The sequence below is a fragment of the Chlamydomonas reinhardtii genome, chromosome 1 (assembly GCF_000002595.2).
Source record: "Chlamydomonas reinhardtii strain CC-503 cw92 mt+ chromosome 1, whole genome shotgun sequence".
In the NCBI taxonomy this organism is placed as follows: Eukaryota; Viridiplantae; Chlorophyta; class Chlorophyceae; order Chlamydomonadales; family Chlamydomonadaceae; genus Chlamydomonas; species Chlamydomonas reinhardtii.
The window spans coordinates 826,404-851,697 of record NC_057004.1 but is presented as its reverse complement, the minus strand read 5'-3'; the positions used below and the strand labels follow the sequence as shown (position 1 = coordinate 851,697).

Genomic DNA, 25,294 nt, shown 5'->3' with positions numbered 1-25,294 from the left:
GTGTGTGCAGCACTGAGCTCTGACAATAACCGCAGCTGCGCAGACTCTTGCTGCTGGCGAAGCCTGCCGGCCGTTGGGCACGTGAGGCGGCGGCACCGGCGCACAAGGATTGTGTGCAGTTGATGTTCCTCGCCGCCCATGCCGCCCCGCACAGACGGTGCGCAGACAGCTCCGGCCCAATGGCCGACAGCAGCCATGCCACCCGCCTCCCGGGCCGCCTTCACGCCAACGCCATCGGGGCAGGCGCTGGCGCTGCATGCAGGCCCGTACGGTGCGTACATCATGTCTGCAGAGGTGCGCTTGCGCTGCTGCTCTCCCGGCGGTAGACGCAGGGTCCGCAGCGCGCTGCCGCCGCTGTCGGCGCCAGCTGTATGATTGCCGCCGTTGGCGGCGACGGCGACGTTGACGTTGACGGTGACGGCGCCGCTGGCGGCAACGGCAGCAGGTGACACGACCGCCGCGGCGAAGGTGGCGGGGGCGGCAGTCGCAGCGGCAGCGAGTGCTGTGGTGACGGGCACCGAGTCGACGTACGCAGACACGGGCACAGGCACGGCCGCTTACCCATTGAAGCTGCCGCCAGGGGCTGCTGTGGCCCCCAGCAAGCCCCGAAACACCTGCAACGCCGCCGCCCACGACAGAGTCAGCGCCGCACCGCTGCTGGACACCACAGCCAGAGCCTCCGTGCCGCCGCTTCCGCTTCAAGGGCCAGAATCAGGGCTGCACGCACGGTGAGCATGAGGTTCATTAGTGGGTGTCCCGCCACGCTGCACGCCGTGCGTGCCTTGTGCCAATGCCTCTGCCTCCGAGCCGCGGCGGGCAGCAGCATCCTCAGGGTTCCTCAACGTTGACAAGGACCAACGCGCCGCCCTGTTCAGCAGGCGCCACGCAGCGCACGCAGCGCACACAGCCGCCGGACTCCCAGAAGCTACATGGCTTGGCTGATGTATGCAATCTGCGTCGTGAAGGTGTTGGCGGCGGTTGTGCGGCAGCGCCGAAGTCGATGAGTGTGCGATGGGACAGTGTTAAGGCAGGTCGTTGAAGTCCCGTAGGATGCAGCTGATTCCCAGACCTTAGCAGATGGAAAACAATTTGCAACGGCAGGGCATGAGTGCGCGGCTGGTCGTGTTACTGTTACAGCGCAGAACGTCGATGAGGGCTCTAGTCAAGGGCCCCGACAAGCCTTCCTGCGCCACCGAGCCGCTACCCGCCAGGGCTGCCTCAATCTACTCGCGCGTGAGGAGGCGCAACACGGCGGCGACATGGACGTGCAGCGGCGCCGCAGCACAAAGCTGACGGGCGGGGGTCCATCTTATCATGTACCGTATACACATGTGATCATGATGCTGTTTTTCACCTTTCCGCGGGGCCAGTTTACAGCCAGTCACATTCACTGCACTGCCAGCTGCCGCAGGCATGGACTGTTAGTGGTGCCTGATGCTCGGAATGCAAACCTCGTCCCGCCATCCCATTTGGCGCCTTCCCTGTCCTCCACTGCCTTGTGTAGGCCACGGGCATCCTTGCCACTGCGTCCACACACACACACAAAGCAGTAGCGCAGCGCATACATGCACGTCTTCCGAACAGCCACCCCACCTCCACAAACACAATGCGCGTGTGCTTGTCATGCCAGCAAGCAGCAGCGGTGACGCTGATTGCATCCTACACTCACCACAACTATGTCTGTCTTCTGACTGCCCCAAGCCAAGTTGACTGGGCAACGGGCACCTACAGCAGCGCTGACCTTCATTCGTTTCCAACGCGCTACACAGTGGCTAATGTGATTGCAACTCAACGCACAACGCCCATACGGGTACGCCAATGTTGATGTTTGCGGCCACCCCCCCCCCCCCCAAATGCCCGCCTCCCCAACCCTGTGCTTTCCTTGCATGCCCTCAGCTACCTCAGCTAACCCCATGTACTTAATGCCTGCGTCTGCACACTACTGTACTGACGGGCAGACTCCCTTGTCAGCCTGAACTGCCTGATATGAAACCCATGCACCCCTGCACATCCATAATTCCCGCCATGCAGTGTGCACCAGGTCGTACAGCACTCCAGCAGTCCGCTTCACCGCCCACCCAGGTCCGCTCAAGCCGCACCACTTTCCTCGAGAGTGCCGCAAGCCCCAGAACTGAACACTAGTCCCTGACACACCAATTTCACCGGTTGCAGCGGCTTACTGCTGGTAATACGGCTGCTGCGGTGCGCCGTAAGGGTACGGCTGCTGAGGCGGTGGTGCGCCGTAAGGTGCGCCATACTGCGGCGGTGGAGGCGGCGGAGGCGCCTGCTGCCCGTACCCTGGGTACCCGTAAGGAGCCTGCCCGTAGCCGCTAGGGGGCGGCGGCGGCGCCTGCCCATACCCGCCCGAGGGCGGCTGGGGCGGCGGAGCGGCGTAGCCGTGCTGAGGCGGTGGTGGCGCAGCGTAGTTGTAGTGCCCGTGGGGCGGCGGCGGCGGAGCTGCGGGCGCCGGTGGCGGCGCGTATACGGGCGGCGGCGGCGCGCCGTGGTGGCCCGGCGGCGGCGGCGCGGGTTGCGAGTAGCTGCCTGGGTGCTGCTGCATGTGCTGCTGCGGGTGCTGCGCGTGCGCGGGCGGCGGCGGTGCTGCGGGGTAAGCCGCGGGCGGCGGCGGCGGTGCGGCCCCAGAGCGCAGCCCTGCCGCCGCCATGCGCGCCGCCAACTTGTCTGCGTCCTCCTGCGCCGCCCGCCGGTCGACCTCCTGGTTCAGCTCGTCCCGCTGGACCTGTGTGTGCGTTGTGTGCAGAGAGGCAACGGATATATTTCGCGGGCTCATCAAGGCTCAACAAAGCCCAAACAAAGGCCAACACGGCTCAACAACTAAACTAGTAATCAAGTGGGGTTGGCGGCGCGAGGCCACCAGCTGCTCCTGCCGCGCCCTCCCTCCTCCTGCGCCTCCAGGGAGATCCACGAGCCCACCTGGCGAGTGAAGGCAAAGTCCGCGGCCTCCTGCTTGGCCTTGCGCACCACCTCGCTCATGCCCAGGTAGAAGCGCAGGCCCTCACTGCAGTGGTCCAGCAGCTCACGGTACTGCCGCACCGTCTGTTGGGGCGGCGGGAGGGGGCGTGGGAGCGAGAGCAAGGGGCGTGGAAGGGAGGGTAAGGGGCGTGGGACAGAGTGAGTCGTTGCTGCCATGGTGCCAATGCCCAGGTGTAGGAGCACATGCAAAATGCCTGCCGTACTCTGTGGCTAACAATGCGGTCCGGCCTGTAAGAGCGCGCTACGACGTGCCCTGCAACCCCGGGTCTACGTGGGATTGAAAGCCTCCGCCCCCGCCCGGCGCACCTCGCGCACTCCCGCCGCCGCCGCCTCGCAGGCGCTGCGCCAGCCGGTGACGTCGAACAGGGTGCGGAAGGAGGCGTTGGCGCCGCCGGTGGCCGCCAGCAGCGCGTCCTGCGCCGCCAGGTTCTTGTCCACGTCCGCCACCAGGCTGTCGTACTTCTTGATCTCCTGCGTATGGCATCGTGCCGCGGGGGTTACAATCATGATCAGCTAAGAAAATGGTATCGGTAGACGGTCGGAAATTTTGGGGGAGGGGGGCAACTAACCAATAGATTGGCTTTAGCAGTGCGAGGCAGAGGGTTGGGCTGCCGAACGGTAGCGACCCACGAATCAAAGCTGATTGCGCACATCGGGTGCTGTAGTACGCGGACAACTCCCCCACGCATGCCCACGGCCCGCTGGCGCCCCCCCTCCCCCGGCGGCACTGTCGAGTGCCACTCAATTGTCCCCGCCCTCCCCTCATCGCTCTTTTGCATGGGGTTCGCTTTAGTTTGGGCTGATATCTACAACCGCCCTCCCATCTCGCGGAGCCCCCCAGGGCCGGCGGCGGTGCGGCCCGGTGTCGCACCTCGCGGAACAGCGCGTCGTGGTTCGTGGGGTTGGTGGCCATGACCTTTTGCAGGATGTTGTCCCGGTTCTTCAGCTCCTGTGAGAAGAGAGGCGTCAGGCGTGTGCGTCTGGGTAAGTCCACGCGTCCAGCACGAACACGGTCCCGGCATGTTGCGATGCGTGCTTTACACCCTAGATATACATCCTGGATAAAAGCAACTCCGGCCCCCTCCCCTGCACTAGCACATCCCGCACGCCCCGCACCTTGAGCGCCTCCTCCATGCCGCCGCGCTCGTTGGCCAGGCTCTGCAGCGCGTCCAAGTTGCGGCGCAGGCCCGCCACCACCGCCACCGGGTCCTCGGGGCCCGTGCTCACCATGGGCGCCTGAGACAGCGGGCATCAGGAGAGCCCATGTGGAGAGGCGGCGGCCGGCAGGACTCGCGGTCAGGCAAGGAAGCAACTTGTGTACGGCTCTACGAGCGTACACCTGCTCCTCGCTCGCCATTTGTGCATTCCTACTGCTTTCGCATTTCGTCCCCTTCCATGCTGTGCCAGCCGCCGTGCCCGTTACACGTGGACAATTCACACGTGTGCGCTTGCCGACTCCTGTCTTCCATGGACGGCTGAAACATTCCCCCACGTGCCCGTCCCTCCGCCCACCTGCAGTCGCGGCATCTGCGCCGCCGCCGCCTCCACGCCCAGCGCCGCGAAGGCCGCCTCGTTGTCGGCCAGGCGCTTGAGCACGCCCTGGTCGCTGTCGCCCGCCTTCTGCATGGCGGTGCTGCGCGTGTGTGAGCGGTGGGCGGGGAGTGTGGGGGTTTGTAATTACCAGCCCAAACTCAACCAAACAGGGGATTACATTCATGATTAGTTAAGGAAGTGGTAGACGGTAGACCATCTTGCGGGGGAGGGGGCGAGGCGGGGCCGCCAGGTGAGTGGAACAAGGAAAACCTGCATGTTTACGGCCATGATGAAACCCGTAAGGTTGGCAAGGAGGATGGTGTCGCTGCGCGATGGCGACCAGCAGTGCTCCACCACACAGCCGCACCGCGCTCACCGGTACTGCTGGATGCGGTCCCAGTAGGGCTTGGCCGCGGTGGCGGCCGGCTGTGCGCGCCACTTGTCGCCGTGCTTGGCGCGCGCCTCGGCGTCGGCGCGCGCGTCCGAGTCCAGCGAGTTCTGCGGAAAGGCGTGGTTTGCAGGTGTGGTTTGCGTGTGTTGAGGGCGGCACGTGTCCAGACGGCGCTAGGAATTGGGCAACACGAAGGCCGTGCACGCGATGTGCGGACGGCAGGCGTGTGGGCGAGGGCAGGCATGTGCTATAAAGTATGATAACCTTTCTGCCCCTGCCCGCTAAACCGCTCGACCCAACCTAGCGCATACAAAGAGTAGCCCGCACAGCCCGCCTCCGCCCGCACCTGCGCCGCAATCAGGTCGTCGTCCACCTCGCGCCGCAGCTCGCCGATCTCAGCCAGGATCTGTAAGTAGGGGTGGGGGGTCAGAACACGGTCTCAGACGTCGTGGACGACGAACAGGCGCAGCGTCTCCCCGCACACAGCCCCGGCCAAAATGCCGCCGCCGCCCCAGCCGCCCCTCTTCCCCGCCCGCTAGCACAGCCTACTCCGTCCTCACCCCCTTGAGGTGGTTCACGCCGCCAATGCCCTCGATCTCCTGCAGCTCGCGGCTCAGCGCGTCCGGAAGCGCCGCCGATGTGCGCGTCTCAAGCGCCTGCATGTAACCATCGGCAGGCACGACATAGCGCCGATGGGGGTGATGAATCAACGTTAATCAACATGATGAATCAACAAACATGGTGCGGGAAGTCTTAGCGGATGGATTGCGGCTACTAGCTCGGCAACAGGGCAAACCTGATTGAGCCCCCAGCCAGCCTTTCCGCGCCCGCCCCCGCGCCCGCCCCCGCCCCCGCCCCCGCCCCCGCCCCCGCCCCCGCCCCCGCCCCCGCCCCCCAATACCCCACCTCGACCCAGGCCCCGGCTCCCAGCCCCACCTGCAGCGTGTCGGGCAGCTCCCACTCGCGCAGCTTGATGCGCGCGGTGTCTGTGGCGCCCGCCAGTCGGTCCAGCTGGCGGCGGATGAGGTCGTCCACCATGTCCGTGTACTTGGACAGCGCGCGGGCGCTGCAGGCGGAGGGGCGGGAGGGAAGAAGGGGAGCGGGATGGTGCGGGCGGGGCGGTGAGGGGAGAGGTTCGGGCTTCGGGAGGCGAAGCAAGTTGACAAGCCGTCGCGGTGGACACCGATGGATACCGGTAGTTTCTGGGCCGGGGGCCTGGGCACCGCTTCCGTCCGTCCGTCCAGTTCGGCCGCCGGCCCACCGCCCGCCCTACCTGTTGTCGGGCACCAGGCCGCTGAACAGGTGCTCGGGCGTGCCCTCCAGGTTGGTGGGCGCAACCTGGCAGCAGCGCGGGTGCGACAGGGGCATGGCAAGGGGGTGGTGCAGGTGAAGCTGCTTGGGCGATGACGGTGATGGACAGGCAGGCAAGCAAGAATGACGATTGCGGGCGGTGGTGCACCTGCATCAAAAGCCACTAGCTCGCAATGCCAAGCAGCCGCCCGCACAGGTCTTCGGCGCCAGTCCCAGCGGCAGCCCCCGCCGCCCGCCCCCGCCGCCCGCCCCCGCCGCCCGCCCCCGCCGCCCGCCCCCGCCGCCCGCCCCCGCCGCCCGCCCCAGCCGCTCGCCCCAGCCCTCACCGGCTTGACCAGCAGCGCCCCGGTGGTGAGCGGCAGGTCGGCGAAGGCGGGCACCTTCATCAGGTAGATGGAGTTGTTGTCCTTCTCGGCCTTGGCCAGCAGGGCCTGGGCAGGGCGGGGAGGGAGGCGGGGGACGGGACATGGGAGGGGCTCAGCGGCAGAGCGGCAGCAGCAGGTGTGCGGCACGGGTACTTGGTTGAGCAGCGGCATTTCAAGGAGCGGCTGCCGTGGTCGCCCACGGCCGCAGCATGGCCGCCCCAGCCTGCACGATTCCACCCGAAAGACGTCATACGCCATATCGGATATTGCCACCGCCCGTACCTGGACCAGCTCCTGCGTTTTGTTAACGCTGTCCAGCATCTCCTGGCCGATGGCCTTGGCAATGCGGCGGGTGTTCTACATGGGAGGAGCGAAGACATGGGGTGTGGGCGGGGGGGGGGAGAGGGAGGAGTTCAGGCGGAAGGAGACTGCGGTACAGGCGGTGGCGCCGCGAACCGGCGTGTTAAAAAGCACAAGGAAAACATTGCGCAAAGACAGTGTATGCGATGCAGCAAAGCGACGGTTTACGGATGTTACCTGAAGTTACCTCGCATACCTGCTGCGGTGAGCCGCCGGTCTTACCAACCGGAAATCGCGCAACCCCCGCTACTCTAACCTCGAGGGGGATTAGTGTCCACACGCTCTCAAGGGTGCAAACCCATGCATGTGCTCACGGTACCGTGAGGCCCAGGCACTCCTACGATTCCTAGCTCCGCGTCGCTACTCCTGGCCGCTAAGTCCAAGCGCCCGCCCAATCCTGGGAACCGGCGTGCGTGCGCACCTCGCAACCGCGCCCAGTCCGTCAGCGCCTAAACCCTTTGTGTCGCCCCGAGCAAGGGCTTGCAGCTGACATTTCCACACACCCCATACGCACACTCATCCACGCGTCTTCCATTTTCTTGTGCCCTCCAAAACGCCCACCCGTTCCCCTCACCTGCAGGCGCGCAAAGGCCTCCTTGAGCACCGCGATCTCGTTGTTGACCTTGTCGTCCAGCCGGTGCTGGCGGCTGGCCTGGATCAGCTCCTCCACCTGGCGGCCGCAGCAACAATGGCGTACAGCATGAAGCAGTCATTTCCCTGCAGGCCCCGGCCTATCGCATTCACCGCCCCGGCGCCTCACCGCCCGCCCACCTTCCACACGCGCACACACCTGGTAGATGCTGGCCTTGAGGCTGACGTGCTGCCCCCAGCTCTTGTCGAAGTAGTTGGCCAGCGCCGCGCCGTTGAACAGCCGCTCCACCTCCTCGTACATGGTGCCGGCCTGGGGGCGGGACATTCCATGCATGACCAATTGTATCGAGATGATGTTGACCGGTTGGGAGACGGGGTTTTGTTTGCATGTGGTCAATACTGTCAAGCGCGCGCGTAGTGTTTGTGCGAGAGTGGACGGCCGCGGCTGGCTGAGAGGGTGGCGGAGCCAGCGCCCATTCCGCACTCCACCGTCAAAAGCCAATGGATCCTCGCAAACCACGTGCTGGCAATCCCACGCAGACCGCTCTTCCCCGTGGGGACGCTCTCCGCCTTCTTCCAACCAACCTGCTTGGCCAGGCGCGCCAGCACGTTGGGGCTCTTCTTGTCGATCACCGCCTTGTGGTACACACACTCCTGCAGTGTACGGCAGCGGTGGCGGGCAGCGCAACGGGTGGGCAGAGACACACGCAGCGTCCAGCAGCCTGCCCTGCAACCCCTTCCAACAAGCAACGCTACCCGCCCCAACCCCACCGCAACCCACACAACTCGGCATCCGCAACCCACGCATCACCGCACCCGCGCCCGCTCCCGCACCTGCGCCTGTGTGAGCATCAGCTTCTCCAGCAGCGTGCCGCACTCCAGGCTGATGTCCAGCGGCCGCGGGCTCTCCGTCTTGGCGCTCTCCACCTCGCGCATCAGCTGGAACGTGCCGCACGCCTCCTGCGGATCGTTAGCGCGAAGATGGCCGGCGGCCGGCGGCAGGTGGAGGGGTTAGGTGCGCGTACCCCCCAAGTGTCCTTCCTAGCGACAGGAACCCTTTACTGAGAGCATTGGATTCGCATGCAAGGCCGTTCGCACATTTGCACACGCCTCCCTCCATGGCTCCAACAATGCTGGCACTGAGCCATCCTCGCCGCACCACCGCGTTGCCTCCAGGTCTAGCTACTGGCAGGTGCTGGACCAACACCGCAAGCTCTCCCTCCCTCCCTCCCGCACACGCGTGCCCCCCCCCAAAAAAACCAGTCCTGCCGCCACCTTTCCCCGCCTCCACTCCTTGAACCCGCACCTGAAACAGCTTGCAGGCGGCGGTGAGGCCATCGCCGCTGGTGCGGTCGCTCTGCAGGCCCTGCTGTGAGGCCAGCGCGCCCAGGTTAAACAGCAGCGCGGCCTTCTCATAGTGGATGTTGTTCTGGGCCACACGCCGGGAGGGGCGGAACGCGTCGAACCAGGCGAAGGACACCTGTGGGAATTCGGAGTCGGGTGCGGAGTGGGCGTTGCGGAGGCGGAGCGCGGGTCACAGCGGGTGGTATGGTGGCGGCGGGCGGGAGGGCGCAGTGGCCAGCCCATGCCCTCGCGGAGTGCACTCATCACAACCAACCCAGGCCCACGGACATCTGATCTATGACTGTGTGCCCGTGCATGCCGGACATAACTGCCGTGCCGCGTGTGACCCTGTGGCCCCGACCCTTCAGCTCCCGCCCCAGCGGCCCCCGCACCTGCGCCTGGCTCTTTTCCTTGCCGATGGGGAAGCGCGTCTCAATGGCGTTTAGATAACGGTAGTACCTGAGCAATCAAAAGCATGCGCGGTGGAAAGACGGGGTGCAGCAGGCACAGCGTATGTCATGGCAGGTAAGGGGGCGGGCAGTTGTGCGGGAGGCGCCTGTGCTTCGCGCGGCTGTTGTTTGCCGGATGTTGCACGCAGCCACCCAGTTGCCAGGTGCGGGCCCCGCCACGTGGCGGTGTGGAAGCTGCACATGCTATCTATACGTCACAAGCCTGCAAGAATGATGGCAAAGGCAGATGCAGAGCGCGAAGGGGAGGCGGGAGCGTGCCTTTCGTATACACCCCTTGCCCCTACCCCGTCAGACCGCGGCTCTGCCACCCCTTTCCGCCAAAGCCCGGTCTTCCTGCGCCCCTCTTGCCCCTCCCGCTCCCTCCCCGACATATGATCCAGCATTGATGGGTGATACAGACGAAGCGCAGAAGCAGCAATCCGGTGTGTACGCATATGGGCACGGCAGCAGCTGCTGGCAGCCCCGGACGAAATCCCTAGCTGCACTTTCGGGCCCGCGCCAGTCCCTTCCAAGCGCTTTGTGACGTCTTCTGGCTACTTACTTGCTCAGCGTATCGCGCACGCCCGGCTGCGCCCCGCTTTGCCCTTGCGCCACTTCCGCACGAAGGGTCTGCACCTTCTCCAGGTCATCCGCTGCATCGTCTGCTTCCCTGTCCGAGTACGTTGCCCTTATATAAGTCAGCAGCGGTGTTTTGATGTCCACAGTCTCCGTCTTCTTGCAATGTATCGCTAACATAACCGATTGAGCGGTCGGCATTTTTCAAGAGGCCCTTCGTGAGCGTGCCTTGCTAGATCTGGCTAGAGGTTGCAGCGCGGGTGTGAAAACGCAGTGAGGGTTTGGTTGAATCGACATGCAGCCCCGTGCGCCCATGCAACTGTCTTTCCGCGCGCAGCAGGGCCGATGGATTCCTTTCCTTTACGCCCAAACTACGCTGGGCACACACATCTTTTTGGGTAGGGCTCTTACGGTAGCCAAATTCTTATAGAGTTTGGGGAGTGCGGGTAGCACTCAAAAATGTGCGGCATTCTTGCCGTCCTCAACACGACGGATGACAGCCAGGCTATGCGCTCGAGGGTGCTGGCCCTGAGCCGTCGCCAGCGTCACCGTGGCCCCGACTGGTAAGCGTGGGATGCAGCGCCGCAAAGAGCAGGCATGCGGAAGCGCTCAGCCGATCCAAACGCATTCAATTAGCGCTCTATGTGGCAAATCCGGTCGCAATGTGGGCTCGGCAATCGGTCGGCGAGCGACTGGGGGTCCGGTGTCCATCGCGCGGGGTGACAGGGGGCATACCGCGCAGGGGCGCACCCTTGCCCGGGGCCTTAGAGCGCGCCCATTTGCCTTGGACGTGATCTGGGCCAGTAGCAGCGACCTGGGGTGCACCCTGTGCACGTCAATCGGCCTCGTTCCGCCGCCTCCCTGTTGCATCTCCGGGTGCATATACCAGGTTTAGCCCTGTTCGACGCGTTCTCCGTTATATTTGACATGTCCCTGACAGGTCTGGCATGCACCAGTTCGGCAACAACTTCCTTGCCCATGAGCGCCTTGCGATTATGGACCCCGCCTCGGGTGACCAGCCCCTGTTCAACGAGGACCGCACAATCGTGGTCACCGTGAACGGTGAGATCTACAACTACAAGGAGCTGCGCCAGCAGATCACGGATGCCTGCCCCGGCAAGAAGTTCGCCACCAACAGCGATTGCGAGGTACGGGGACATGCACCCCACACGGATGCACTGGGTTAAGCTGCCAGGATTGCGGCATAACCGAGGGGGGAGGTGGAGGCACGAGGGGGAGGGGGAAGCTGGGTTTCCAGCAGCTGCCGGGTGGGCTTCCAGCACCTGCCGGGAGGCAGCACAGGCCGCGAGCACGGCGCCCGGTCACAGGCCCGCCGCAGCTTGCCTTTGAAGTGCAGCATTGAGGAGGCGCTACAAGCCATTAGGCGAACAGCAGCAGCTCTCCAGCAGTGAGCAGCATACTGAACGGGGGCAGGGCGCAGCGGCCCTGCGGGTTCTGGAGCACGATCTGTCGGCGCAGTTCTGGCGCGGGCGACCGGAGCCGATTACAGCGAGTGTGGGTCAGCAAGGCGCGCGCCGATTGTGTAGCTCGAGGCCCCTGGCATGCATCCTGGCGCGGGCGCAGCTGGAGAGCAGGGCCTGACGTGATTTAATCCGAGGGCGCTTTTCTGTGGGGCGCAGTGGCGGAGCCGCTGCAGGGCAGAGCACTGGCAGGCCAAGCCGGGCTGCGGCCTATCGGGGTCGGCAGGGATGGCGCGGGAAGCAATGCCCCGCAGGCGTGCACAGGCCCTGTTGTCGCGCAGTGCGACACTGGGGTCGGCGGGCGCAGCCAGCGATTCAGACTCGGCACCTAACCGAAACGCCCTATGTGCAGGTGATTAGCCACCTGTACGAGCTGCACGGCGAGAAGGTGGCCTCCATGCTGGACGGCTTCTTCGCCTTCGTGGTGCTGGACACCCGCAACAACACCTTCTACGCCGCGCGCGACCCCATTGGCATCACCTGCATGTACATCGGCTGGGGCCGTGACGGCAGCGTGTGGCTGTCGAGCGAGATGAAGTGCCTGAAGGTGCGCATGCGAGGCGCGGGATTGGAGTGGGGTGGGGTAAGGGATGCGGGCAGCGAGGCCAGAAGTGGCGGAAGTTGGGCAAGGGATGGGGTCGTGGGAGGATGGCTGGGGCGGCCAAAGCGGCGCTGAAATGGCGGCAGGTGTCGCGGGGGAGGTGCGGGCGCGGAAGGCCAGAAGGCCAGTTGAGTCGTACAGGGTAGCGGAAAGAAAGGAGTTGGTGGGGATGGACAACAGTTGGTAATACACAAGGAGCGTCACGAGCGAGGCGCACGGCTGCCCGACCTCTGCCAGGCCGGGGCCTCGCACAGCCAGCGCTGGGCAGGGCGGGAAGCAGCACGCATGTATCCATCGCATGCATTCCGAGGACGTGGTGATGAGGAGAATAACAGTCCGGGACTCCTGACCTCAGAAATAATGCTTTGTTTACTGAGCCACCGTCCTGCCATGTCGAAGCACTGTCATCCAACACGCCGCCTTCTCGCACACAGCATCCCGCGCACACACTGCCGCCAAGATTCCCCTTGCGCGCCTGCTTGCTGCGCATGCATTTGCCACGCTGCACGCGCTCATCCGCCACGCTTCACGCGCCCATCCGCCACGCTTCACGCGCCCATCCTCCATTCTGTGGTTGGCACCAGCTCCGCACAGAGTTGCACCGCAGCGCTCTCTTGACCCCAGCTAGCACCTGCACCCCATCGTCCCGCCCCCCGCAGGATGACTGCACCCGCTTCCAGCAGTTCCCTCCCGGGCACTTCTACAACTCCAAGACGGGTGAGTTCACCCGCTACTACAACCCCAAGTACTTCCTGGACTTCGAGGCCAAGCCGCAGCGTTTCCCCAGCGCTCCCTACGACCCCGTCGCGCTGCGTCAGGTGCGGTGATCGGTGTTGGAGGCATGTGACGCTTGAAACATGGCCGTGGATGGGACTGGCAGCGGGACTGGCATGAAGAGCGGGACGCTAGAGAGCTGACTGCGGTAAGGGGTGCCTGGCATCATGGCTGACGAGTGCACAACCTCCATATGCAGGCGTTCGAGCAGTCCGTGGAGAAGCGCATGATGTCGGATGTGCCGTTCGGTAAGTCCTGGAAGCGGTCGGAACCGGGTGGGGGAAAGCCAGGACAGCGCGGTCGTTTGGGCAGCGCCATGTGCGCGTGTGGAGGCGGGATACGGGCGGCGGCTCTTGGCTCGATGCTATGTATGTGGCTTGTGCGCGGTGCATCATATGTCTGAGTGCATGCTTGCACGTGTGTGCTTGTGTGGCCGCGTGCGCGCTTGATGGGATGTTACGGAGGGATGTGCGCCACGTCAAAGGCATCACTCGGCGACAAAAACGCAGGGTGAAGCGCGTTCGGCGAAGCCATTTACCCGTGCTCAGCGAATCCCTCGGCCAGACCCGCACGGATGCGCAGCCACGCAACGACACATGCTCGTCCGCCGCTTGGCAACCCGTGCGGGTGTGGTCAAGGGTGGTGGGCTTAATTGGACGTCGTGTGTGTATGTGTGATTGCGTGTGGTGCATGTGTCAGTTGAGCGTGCTGGGAGCACTTCAAGCTGAGGGGCAAGCAGAATACCAGGAATGGGTATGCCCTTAGGCAACTCAGTGCTCGGTGCTCGCAGTACTGCAAACGCGTCCTTGTTTCGTACAACTAGAGATGTGGTTGAAAATGAAAGGGGATGGCCGGCAACAGTAAGCAAATGGGCCTTCGGCTGGGCTGGCTGCTGGGCTGACCGCATCAAGTTGCAACAGAAGCAGGCTCCGTACCACCCGCTGACGCCTCCTTCCGCTCGGCGCCCACAGGCGTGCTGCTGTCGGGCGGCCTGGACAGCTCGCTGGTGGCGTCCATCGCGGCGCGCAAGATTAAGCGTGAGGGCAGCGTGTGGGGCAAGCTGCACAGCTTCTGCGTGGGCCTGCCCGGCAGCCCTGACCTGAAGGCACGTGCGGGCAGCACAAGGGGTGGGGTGGGGGGGGGGCGGGAGGTAGCCGTTCATGCCAGGAGGGCGTCTAGCAGGCGCAGAGCAGACGGGAGGAGCGGCGTGGCAGCAGCGAGACAGCGGCCGGCATGCATGGAGCGGGTCTGAGGCGGGTGGGGATTGCAGCATGGAGGGCTGGGCCGGGGCGACTGTGAGCTCAGTCCGATGCGGCAGGAAAGGCGGAGCTGCGTGGCACACTTGCTAACGGCAGCGGCGCGCGCTGATGTCGCCATCCGAACGCTATCGAACCGACTGGCATGACTGACCATACCATTCTATATGCAATGTCGTGTTTCGTTCCCTCGCCCTGTGCAGGCTGGCGCCCAGGTGGCTGAGTTCCTGGGCACCGACCACCACGAGTTCCACTTCACGGTGCAGGAGGGCATTGACGCCATCAGCGAGGTCATCTACCACATTGAGACCTTTGACGTCACCACCGTAAGTCATGGGGGGGGGGGGGCGGGGAAGAGGGCTGTGGGGTACACCGCGGGATGGGCTCACGGCGGCTGTGTCGAGGTGCGCTGTCCATGGTTGCAAGCTCGCCGTATGCCTGACTCGCGGCCCCGTGTGTCTGGCTGCAGATCCGCGCCTCCACGCCCATGTTCCTGATGAGCCGCAAGATCAAGGCGCTGGGCGTGAAGATGGTGCTGTCAGGCGAGGGTTCCGACGAGGTGTTCGGCGGCTACCTGTACTTCCACAAGGCGCCCAACAAGGTGCGGCGGCTCGGGCGCCGGACGGGACACTGGGCTGGGGCCATAGGAGCGGCGCGGCGGTGTGGAGTGCTGGTACACCGCATCAATCGCACCCGAGGGTGCAGCGGCTTGAAAACCGCATCACACACAGCACAGTGGAGCGCAGTACACCCAGCAGCAGCTTGACCGTGGCCGGCCTCTTTGTGTCTGTCTCTGTCCAACCCCCGCAGGAGGAGTTCCAGTCGGAGACTGTGCGCAAGATCCAGGACCTGTACAAGTACGACTGCCTGCGCGCCAACAAGTCCACCATGGCTTGGGGCGTGGAGGCGCGCGTGCCGTTCCTGGACCGCCACTTCCTGGACGTGGCCATGGAGATCGACCCCGCCGAGAAGATGATTGACAAGAGCAAGGGTGGGTGCCCATGGTGGCGGGGCGTAGCTGCAGCGCGCGTCGCGGGCTCAGACCCTTTGCGGGTCCACGGGTTGAGGATGGTGGGCAGGGAAGGTGGGGCGAGGGAGGGAGCGCGCTGAAGGGTGTGAGACGTGGGACTGACCTGATTGGCCGGCCTCTGCTGTCCCTGCAGGCCGCATCGAGAAGTACATCCTCCGGAAAGCCTTCGATACCCCCGAGGTGAGGGCATGGACGGGAAGCTTATGTGCGGGCAGCCATGTCACCATGTGGCGTATAGCATGGCGGGGTGCATGGTACTGGCACTGGCCCGCACTACAATGACGGTGATTTGGACTCAGGCATTTTGCGGCCGCCAATATGATTTCTCCTCGCGTGCAGGACCCCTACCTGCCCAACGAGGTGCTCTGGCGCCAGAAGGAGCAGTTCAGCGACGGCGTGGGCTACAACTGGATCGACGGCCTCAAGGTGGGCGAAGGGACTGGTGGGACTGGTGGTGGTGGCGTGGTGGTAGCGTGCTGGTGGAGGATGCAATCCGGGAGCAGTCCATGATTTGGCTCGGGGCGCGCTGGCTCGGGCTGTTGCAGATGCAACCCTGGGGCCGTGCCATGATTTCCAAGCGCGCGACGGGCAACTGGCTCGCGTGACTGTGCCGGCTACCCAAATGCGTTCACCTGCAGGCGCACGCGGACAGCCAGGTCAGCGACGACATGATGAAGACGGCCGCGCATCGGTACCCCGACAACACGCCCCGCACCAAGGAGGCGTACTGGTACCGCAGCATCTTCGAGACCCACTTCCCCCAGCGTGCCGCCGTGGAGACGGTGCCGGGCGGCCCCTCGGTGGCCTGCTCCACCGCCACCGCCGCGCTGTGGGACGCCACCTGGGCTGGCAAGGAGGACCCCTCGGGTGAGTGTGGTCGGTAGTGGGCCACGTGGCCAGGGAAAATGCTGGGCGCTTGTCGGCAGTGGGGGGGGGGGACTGTTTGATGTACTGGGAAGTGACAAGCACAACGCTGAGGCATCGACCGCTTGCCTTGTTGCTGTGCGGCCCATTGTTATGACTTGCCGTGTGCCCGGTTGCCACCATCACAGGCCGCGCCGTGGCCGGCGTGCACGACTCGGCCTACGACGCCGCCGCCGCCGCCAACGGCGAGCCGGCTGCCAAGAAGGTGAGCGTTTCGCGCACACCGTATGCAGTAAGACTTTGCTCGTGCTGTGCTTCGTGTGCCATGTGCGCTGACATTGAACTATGCCGCGTGTGCGCTGACAATTCACTCTGCCGCGTTGCTCGCAGGCCAAGAAGTAAACGGGCCTTGTCCACCACTTGCGGTCCCGACTGCGGCAGCTGAGACTAGCTGTCAGAGGTTGCTGCGCATGGGGCCGCGGCGTGCGTCGCTACCGGGAAGCAGCGTGCTGTGGGGGAGTTTGATGTGCTTCCTGATCAGCATCGTGCTCGCGGAGTAGCGAGAGCGAGTCCGGATCATGCACGCGATGCGGCTGCATGCATAAAGAGCAGCACCTCAGCTGCACCGCCGTCTGTGCATGCATGGCCAGTGATTCCACCAGGTGCACGGCCTTGCGTTTTTGAGCGAAGAGCACACGTCACGGATGTCAACGCGTTATTCGGGGGCTACGAGCCTGCGCGCTATTGTGTCGTGTTTTACTGGCGTGGAGTGTCGTGGATGCTGTTTCTGACAGATGTCTTTCACTGCGAGTGTGAATCATAGGGGTGACTTGACGGTCAATGTAGACGAGGAACGGGGAGACGACATGCCCATTGACAGGATGACTAGGTCTTGACGGTGGAGGATGGGTCACGGGCGGCACAAGACGCGGGGGAACAGGCGGTGCGAAGTCCAGCACATGGATTAATTAGATAAAGGGGCGCCAGCAACTTGGCGCCCGCGTAGAAAGTCATGAAGCCATGCTAGGCGGTAGTCGCAAGGAAGCGAGAACGGGATGGGACGCAGCTGCACACGTGCGGCGGTGGGGAGCCGCTGAAGCTCTTTAAGAAGACGTTCCGCAGACTCTCTGATCCCAACTGCCATTCTGCCAACCCGTTTTGCACGCCGAAAACCTGGCACACTGGAAGCGCTCATCACGCTCTCTTCTGTACACCTCCTGCACCTCCTGTTGCACCATTTCCGCCCACGAATGCGGTCGCACCTACCCCACCACCCATCTGCACTCATTCCACCTAGCGCACTCGGGGAAAAACAATTGCTGCATCCCCACGCCCCCACACACCCATGGCCCTGCCGCCAGCCTTACTGCACAATACTATCCTGGCAGACGTGATTGTCAACGCAAAGGTAATCCCGAAGCCTGCCGTCATACACATGCTCTCACATGACACCCGTACAGCGCGCATTCAGATTCACGCATCTGCCTCCAATCAAGCATGCTGCCCCCATCTGCGTGTGTGTCGACCCAGCAGCACCCCGGCTGGAGCCGTGCTGTTTGCCGACGCCGCGTGTTCCTTGCAACGGCACAGCGTACCTCCATTCCCCGCGCTTCCTTGCCGTGAATACCGTAGCGCGGAGTTCGCCACTGCGCTCTGCTTGGCTCAGCGTTTAGCACAGTCCATCGTGCAGAAGGCCTCACAAACCGCTACCAGGGCGCCCTGCGCCACAGCTCTTCTCCTCGGACCACTTCTCCTCTTCCGAGACGTCAATCCTTCCCTGCCGTTCGACAGCGCGCCTCAGATCGCCAGACCAAACACCGTGCAGATGCAGTACATGCTCTTGTTCTCCCACCGCACGGTGCGGCTCCCGTCGGTCGTGCTGTCCCACCAGCATGATGCCGCCGTGTGCAGGCCCGCGCCTGTGAGAATGCAGGCGTCAGCATCTCAGTTGCACCAGGCAGCGTACTGCACGATGGTGGCAAGAGTGGCCGCTTCACGCCTCCGCCCACCATTAAAGTGTATACGAGCTTCCGACTGCTGCAGTGCACAACAATGGCTATATTACCCCATTGGTGGTGACACGCGTACGGGGCATAGTGTGCCCCCCAGCCTCACCGTTCTTCTGCATGATGATGCAGGTCACCACGTACTTGAACGGCTTATTCAACGCTGTGAGGCGCTTTATGCAATGTTCTAGACAGCTCGACGTCCATTGGCTAACCTGAACATACCCAGCAGCAACCATGCAGGAACGTCAAAAGTTGTCCTTGTGAAGGTGAGAGCGTTCACGGGAGGGTCGAGCACGCTGCACACGCACCTTCGCCTCGCTGTATTGCTGGTTTTGCAGCACTGCATCAATTGACTCCTTGATGATGTTGCTAACGTCGTCTGCCACGAAGGCCGCCTGCAGAGCGCGCCCCGATTCATAGCAGGTCAACCAGCATGTCCTCGCCACGCGAGCTGCGTCAACCGATTTGGCCAAGACCCACGCACCTCCTCCACAGCGGGATCTACCCCCTCCATGGCTGCAGGCCCCCAATGAAAGGCAAGGTTCTGCGCGAAACAAGTCTAGAGCTTCGAGGTCCTTTCCAGGGCTATTGGAGGAGCAGAGCAACGTGATAAGATACTAGTATTGATAGGTAATATTAGGCAGGGGTGCGATGCAAACGGGAGTGCGGTAGCCGATCGAAAAGTCAGGTCCCAATTGCGGAACTGCTGACAGTGGCTTCCGGCTGTTAAAGTGGTGAATGCGTCTTGAAGGCTTGATTCTAATTCTTGAATTTCATCTGTGCATACCGACAACGCTGCAGCTGGTAACGAATAATCGCAAGGACATACACAAATTACCTGATGTCACTATGCCATATTGGCGCGGTGATTGCTTTGATGCATACAGAATGCAATAATCAGTGGACTAGGACACACACATTCGCATTTTGACCAGCCCGCTTGTGCTGCGCGCCTCTACCATCTGCGTACGCTGCAAGTCCATTGTCGTGGGCCTCAAGCAGCACAATTGTCTGGTGGGGGGAGCTTGCGGGCGCCGCGGCCCGTTAACGGACGTGACCTAGCGGACGCACCCCCTCGCTAGCAACTGTCTCGGACGCCGCTGCGCACGGACGGATGCGGCGAGCATCCGAACCAGAGGTGTCGAGGCCTGGGAGGGTGAAATTTGGAGAGGTGAGGCTTGGATAGGCAGGTGAAGGCCAGCAAGGGGGCACTACAGAGGGCCCTTGTCCGCTGGCGAGCGTGTTTTGGGCAGAGGGGCCCGTGCAGCTGCTCTGCTGTCCGTGTTGCCCGGTCGCCTCAAGCGTTGGCGTCGCCCACACCTATCCCACACTTGTATCACATGCAGAGTCGTGTCGTGGAGGCGCCTACGGGCGCCCGTCGTGACGCGGCTAAAGAGGATGCCAACGTCCTGCTGAAAGAGTGGGTTTGTTGGAGTGCAGGCTGACGCGGGAACTGACGCACATGCACCTATGTATACGTGTCACACAGCTTTACACTTGGGCCGCCCACTATCACAGTAGTTTCATTGCACACTGCTCCTTATCCTTCCTGCTCCTCCTCCTCTTCATCCTCTGCAGTTTCGATAACCGGTTCCGCTCCATCCAGGACTTGCTGCAGCGCTACCAAGCGGAGAAGACAGCGCAGGCACGCGGCAACGCCCTTCCAGCGGACGAGGGCGCACGGGGTGGCACGCATGGCGCGGCAGCGGGTGGCGGCGGGGGTGGAGGCAGCGACCCAGATGGCGGTCGGACGGCGGCGCTGGCTGCAGCAAACAGTCGGCGGAAAATGGCGCTGCAGAGCCAGGGCCAGGGCCAGCGGGCGTCGTCCAGTGGCGCAGTTGGCGTGGCGGCGGGACCGGCAGCAACGATGGACGAGGAGAGCAGGATCCGGGCAGAATTGCTGAAGCCTCGCCGTATCAAGTCGGCAGCTCCAGGCGCGTCGCGAGCTTTGTCCGCCAAGATTGAGTTCTACCGGGCGCATCCCGAGTTGGCACAGGTGAGCATGACGCTGAGGTGCTGGGCGCTCATGCGGCAGCGCGGGTGCGTTGCGTATCGGGGCGTGTTTCCTCCTGAGCGTACACAGACAGGGACAGGAATCGAGGATTCGGCAAGCTATTGTGCTTGTAGGGGCATACGTGTTTGCTTGCCTGTTGCTGAAACTTACGCCGGCTCCTGCAAAATCTCCCTCCACCACACAGCGCAAGGCGGACAAGGCCAAAACGGAGCAGCTGGAGGAGCAGCGCGCCGCCGCCGCGGCCGCGGCTGAAGCCAACAGCGGCGCGCCGCCACCCGTCAACTTCATCGCTTCCAACCGCCGCAGCATTATGCCGCACTCGCTGCCCTACGGTCTTCAGATGACTATTGAAACGCTGCGCGACCACGGCATCCGTAACCTGCACGTTCGCGACAACCCAGGGACAGCGCTCGCAGGGCCCACCTTCGGCATTGGCGACCGCATGCCGATCAACGGCCCCGGCGCGATCCGGCGTCCGGCGTCAGCTATGCCGGCACTGGGCCGGAGCACGGGGCGAGTAGGCGCGGGGTCACGGGTAGGCCCAGCGGGGCCAGCGGCAGGTGGCGGTGGCAGTAGACCGGATTCGGGCGTCCACGCGGCGTGGACGGCAGCGCAGCAGCAGCCTGCACCGGTGCATTCACATGAGCGGCCTGTGCCGGACCCCACCGTGGCGCACGAGGGCGGACACGTGCACGACAGCCACACCTCCACCCTGTTCCTCACAGCAGTGGACGTGCCGGGGCCGTTGCATCCGCCCTCGAATCCGAGCGGGCCAGGACGCGGTTCCACCTCCGGCACAGGCCACCCGCACTCGCCACCGCCCGCACCGCCCACTGCCACTGGTTCCGGCGCGCACCCCGGCCTCTCCCTCAATCTTCCGCAGTCGCCGTACCGCCCGGGCTCCGGCATGCCGCACAGCGCGTACGGCCCGTACAGCCCTTATACGGCAAGTGGGGCCCACGCCAACGGCGGCGGGACACAGCCGGGCAGCCTGGGCGGGTATTTCCAGGCGTGGGCGGCGGCGGGCTCACATGGGGGGCCCCCGGAGGGAAGCGTGGTGGGCAGCAGCATGGCGGGTTACGGAGTGGACAGCCGGCGGCTGCGGCTGGTGCTGTCCAGCCGGCCGGCCAGCGGCGGCTCACCCACGCGCAGGCGCGAATTCATTGCAGAGCACGCGACGATACGGGCGGAGCGCGCCGCTCACGCCGCCGAGGTGCGGGAGCGGGCCTGGGCGCTGGAGGAGCACCGGCGGCGCACCATCGCTATGGCTGCGGAGGTGCGGGCGCAGCAGCGGAGGGAGGAGGAGGCGCGCCAGGCGGAGGCCAAGGCGGCGGCAGAGCTGCAGGAGAGGTGCGCAAGGGGCATGGCCGCGGGGGCATATGGGCTCACGGCCACTGGGGCAAGGGAGTAAGGGGCATGCCGTACATGTCGACGGTATCACGGTATTTGCAGGCCCGATTTGACGATGATATGTGCGGCTGTGTCGATGTGAACGCAGGCAGCGGGGATGGACGGCCATTGTGGGCCTATGCTCCAAACTGGCGTTTATTGCGGAGCAGGTGGGTGTGGCAGCCGCGTGGCAGCTGTGTGGGAGCTGTGAGGGGGTTGTGTGGGAGCCGTGTTGGAGCCACCGGGGTGCAGTGCAAGCGTGCGGGGCAGCTGTGGGGGCAGCCCCATAACAATACGGTGCCAGTGACTTGTACATGCATTCCCCACAACACGTATGGTGCGCTGCACCGCCCCGCTGGCGCCGTTCTCACCACACAGGTCCAGGAGGACCGGCGTGTGCGCAGCCTGCGCGCACTACGCAAGGAGGCGGCGGTCCGGATAGCCACGTGGTACAAGGGCATCCTGCTGCGGTGAGCACACACACACGCATGTATACACACACGCGCACTCTTACCTTCCCCACCACACAAACACGCATTCAATGGGTGCTCCCTCATCCCTCTCCATCCGCCGTCTCGTTCACGTCCACTCCACCGTCTCCTGAAACTCAAGGGCCATACGCCTAACAGCACGTACCCATACTCTGCCCTCAAAACTCCGACCCACAGGCGGCGGCAGCGCGAGCTGGTGGAGCTGGTGCAGCGGCTGCGGCGGCTGGTGATGCCGTACGTGGCCACTCAGAAGGTGGCGCTGCGGCAGCGCTGCGCCATGCGGCTGGTGGACTTCATGCAGTACGCGGAGAGCAGCAACATGGCGGTGGTGGGCGTGCGGCGGCTCAAGCACGGCGTGGAGCTGCTGCAGACGTGAGGCAGGGAGGAAGGAATGGGGGCTTGGAGGATGGAGGGTTGAAGAGTTGAGGGGAAGCGGGGGGGGGTTGTAGATACCAAATTAAACTAAACCGATCCCAATGCAGTAGAGCGAGGAGGAGAGGGGCAGTGGAAGGTGTGCCTGTGCCGTATATGGACTACCGTACTCAGGATGGGCTCCTGTCCTGACCACCCCCTCCTCCCTCGCCGCCTCACAGCTCCTGGCGCAACGCGCTGCTGGTGCGCAACCTGCAGCGCGCGGCGCTGTACAACCAGCTCACCCGGGTGGAGCGGGAGATCGTCACCGCCAACAAGCGCAACGAGCGCAACTTGCAGCTGCATGTGAGTGTGTGTGGGCGGATGGGTGCTTGAATGCTGCGGCTTTCTGATGCGGACGGGATGAGGCCTGGGGCGGGGCGGCGGCGCTGCAGGAGCCCTGTGGTGGTTGGGTGTTGCAGCGGAACTGCCATATCATGGCTCAGCACCATGCATGCCATATCCCCCCCCCCCCGTGGTGTGGTAACGACTTCGTCTGCAGTCTTCAGTGCATCCTGTACCGCTTTTCCAAACATCCTTGCACCCCCCCCCCCGCGCTGCACCCATCACCGCGCGCCGCGCCGCGCCTGTGCCCATCCTCGCCTTCACGTTCCACACACTCCACACACTCCACACCCTACACACACTCCACACACTCCTGGCGCCCGCACCTCACAGATGATGCGGCTAGGCAAGTCGGTCAACATCATGGACCCCGACTCGGCCCTCATGCCCGCGGGCTACGGCTCCATGCATTCGCGCACCGGCGGTGGCCTCGCTGGGGCCTCAGCAGCGCAGAGCATGCGCAGCATGATGCTAGCCAGCGATTCTATGCGTTCGGGGGCGGCCGGCGCGGCTGGCTTCGGCGGCGGCTGGGGCGACTGGCAGAGCAACGCCGGCGCCAGCCAGAAGAGCATGGCGGTGGGGGGGATGCCCGGCTCGCCCAGCGGGCTGGAGCGAGGCGGCAGCAGGTCGTACGACAGGTGGGCGGGCGCATGGGTGGGTGGGTGGGTGGGTGGGTGGGGCACGTGTCGCGTGCCATGGTGTGTTTGGCGGCATGCGCGCTGGCGGGGCGTGTGGGGATCAGACAGGGGCGGGGGCGGCTGGCGTTTGTATGACTGGGTGGCGGCTGCGGGTGGTGCTTGGGCACTAGTGGGCGCGCAGCACTTTCGAGTCGCCCTCCGCCCCTTTGGATGAAAACGTACCGCTACCATACATTCCTCTCTGCACCGCGCCAACGCGACGCCCTGCGCCGCCTCTGCCCCTGCATCCAGGTCGCGGCTGCCCGGCCGCGGCGCGCTACACGAACCCGGCGATGAGGAGGACGAGGCTCTGTCGCGGCACGCGGAAATGGTGGGTCGCGAGGCGCGCGAGGCGGTGGCGGAGCGCTTCCTGCTGGCGGCGCGCAAGGAGCACCGCAAGCTGCTGGAGAAGTACAGCGCGGACAAGGTGAGGCGCGGTGTGTGGTGGTTGTGCGGTGCAGCGCACTCAAGGGAAAAGGAAGTGGGCTGTGTTTGTGGGGCGGCGATCAGGTCAAGTGCTTACGTGAGTACCGTACGGTATCCCGTGCCCGACCCACTCACCCACCTCAATGGCCACTCACCCAACCACCCAGGCGGTGTACCTGGCCCGGCGTCCCATCGAGGAGATGCGACAGAAGATGCTGCGAGACGCAGGTGCGCGGCCCGTGTGCATGATGAGTGCGCGTGTGCCTGCATGCGTATAGCCCTGTCGCCTGGTGTCAAGTCATAACAGGTGGAGGAACGCTGGCAGCTGCCTCCGGCTCCTCAGAACTTTTTAGCACACACCAGACGCCACCTCGCCTCCGCCCCGCTGTTCACCACCCGCCATCACTTCACTCCTAAAGTAGTCATGCCCGGATTCCCACACCAACCCATACCGCCCCGCTCCCCCGTCCCCAGGCCTGCACGTGGAGCCGGAGGTGCGGCCGCCGGTGATGCCGCGCATGCGCCTGGTGTACCCGCGCGCCATCCTGAGGGACCTGCTGAAGGAGGCTATTCAGGTGGGCCGGGGGCGGGTGACGGCTGGGCAAATGGGCAGCTGCGCGGGAGCGGAGCGGTGAGCGGCTCCAGGGAGTGCTTGCAGGATTGGCAATCGTCGCCTCAAGCTGCAATCCTGATTGCATGCGCGTGCCTGCCGTGGGGCTTGCTTGCAGGTGCACGCGGAGCGCATGGCGCGACTGGCGGAGGAGGAGGAGGCGCAGCGGCTGGCGGACGAGGCAGAGGCGGCGGAGGCGGCGCAGTTCGGGCACGGCGGCGGCGGACACCACGGCGGCGGCGGCGTGACGTGGGGTGACAATGCGTACCAAGGTGGGCGCGGGCGCAACCTGGCGGGAATCCACGGGTCCGTCACGCGCGGTGGACTGAGCCGCCGCTCGCCCTCAAGGAAGATGGTGTCGCATAAATCGGTCAGGCATGGGTGAACGCACTTGGACGCAACGTGCATGAACAGTCTTAGATGGCGATGTAATGAGACATGGTAGGTGCGTATTGGTGGCGTTGTGAATTGGGTCCTAGCAGAATGCCCGAGGCGAGTCATCCGTGTACAATGTGGGTTTCTGTAAATGGTAAAGCAAGTAAGAACTGAATGGCGCACTAAGCTATTGTTTACCATCTTGGCCTGACCATTCCCGAAAAGTGGGGTGTGAGTAGTGCTGCTCTGACGCACGCTTGCAATGCGATTGGGCGCGTGTGTGGGCATAGGGCGACGCAGTCCGTCCGGCAATGTCCGGTGACAAGGGATGACAGGGCATTGTCCGCGCTAGCCTCCTATCTACACTGCTGCGCTGGTGTTGGACGGCGCATGGGGCCCTGTTGATACGGTTAGCTACCATGAGCTGATGGCCCGATGCTCTTATCCGGTGCTTGGCAAGTGGATCTGCATCTCTATACCGTATCATGGCTTCCAAGGCAGCGGTATGAATCTATCCTGTGTCAAGGACAACTCGGACAGTTGGACTCGTGACCTCCGCCCCCCGCCAGTAAGTCCTCCCTCCGCATGGCAGGAGCTAACCACTGAGCCTGAGCACTGCCACCTCTG

General features: G+C 64.2%; 4 protein-coding genes across 4 annotated transcripts; 2 read left to right on the top strand and 2 right to left on the bottom strand.

Annotated features, from left to right (window-relative positions):
• Positions 1-1,119: 1,119 nt before the first annotated feature.
• On the bottom strand, positions 1,120-10,169 carry CHLRE_01g004350v5 (uncharacterized protein). Its single transcript, XM_043058168.1, has 20 exons — positions 9,901-10,169; positions 9,282-9,348; positions 8,852-9,025; positions 8,380-8,505; positions 8,131-8,199; positions 7,745-7,855; positions 7,529-7,624; positions 6,877-6,951; positions 6,556-6,660; positions 6,192-6,256; positions 5,855-5,984; positions 5,479-5,574; positions 5,265-5,324; positions 4,904-5,025; positions 4,507-4,627; positions 4,111-4,230; positions 3,866-3,943; positions 3,301-3,465; positions 2,935-3,057; positions 1,120-2,740 (listed from the first exon to the last, which is right to left on the bottom strand). The coding sequence occupies exons 1-20, from the start codon at positions 10,113-10,115 to the stop codon at positions 2,177-2,179; spliced, it is 2,682 nt and encodes an 893-aa protein (XP_042928082.1). The 5' UTR covers positions 10,116-10,169; the 3' UTR covers positions 1,120-2,176.
• Positions 10,170-10,269: 100 nt separating this feature from the next.
• CHLRE_01g004300v5 (uncharacterized protein) lies at positions 10,270-17,035 on the top strand. Its single transcript, XM_001702061.2, has 14 exons — positions 10,270-10,477; positions 10,855-11,062; positions 11,748-11,942; positions 12,656-12,814; positions 12,970-13,018; positions 13,742-13,875; positions 14,230-14,352; positions 14,496-14,627; positions 14,837-15,017; positions 15,190-15,236; positions 15,396-15,482; positions 15,695-15,923; positions 16,109-16,185; positions 16,311-17,035. The coding sequence occupies exons 1-14, from the start codon at positions 10,374-10,376 to the stop codon at positions 16,320-16,322; spliced, it is 1,737 nt and encodes a 578-aa protein (XP_001702113.1). The 5' UTR covers positions 10,270-10,373; the 3' UTR covers positions 16,323-17,035.
• Positions 17,036-17,037: 2 nt separating this feature from the next.
• On the bottom strand, positions 17,038-18,543 carry CHLRE_01g004250v5 (uncharacterized protein). Its single transcript, XM_001702086.2, has 4 exons — positions 18,414-18,543; positions 18,238-18,324; positions 18,036-18,141; positions 17,038-17,839 (listed from the first exon to the last, which is right to left on the bottom strand). The coding sequence occupies exons 1-4, from the start codon at positions 18,441-18,443 to the stop codon at positions 17,718-17,720; spliced, it is 345 nt and encodes a 114-aa protein (XP_001702138.1). The 5' UTR covers positions 18,444-18,543; the 3' UTR covers positions 17,038-17,717.
• A 126-nt stretch (positions 18,544-18,669) lies between these two features.
• CHLRE_01g004200v5 (uncharacterized protein) lies at positions 18,670-25,285 on the top strand. Its single transcript, XM_043058167.1, has 13 exons — positions 18,670-19,100; positions 19,276-19,349; positions 19,508-19,925; positions 20,128-21,293; positions 21,442-21,502; positions 21,711-21,802; positions 22,001-22,195; positions 22,417-22,540; positions 22,913-23,217; positions 23,509-23,683; positions 23,850-23,910; positions 24,157-24,257; positions 24,411-25,285. Exons 1-13 carry the CDS (start codon positions 19,044-19,046, stop codon positions 24,675-24,677), a joined length of 3,096 nt encoding a protein of 1,031 aa, XP_042928081.1. The 5' UTR covers positions 18,670-19,043; the 3' UTR covers positions 24,678-25,285.
• Positions 25,286-25,294: the final 9 nt, after the last annotated feature.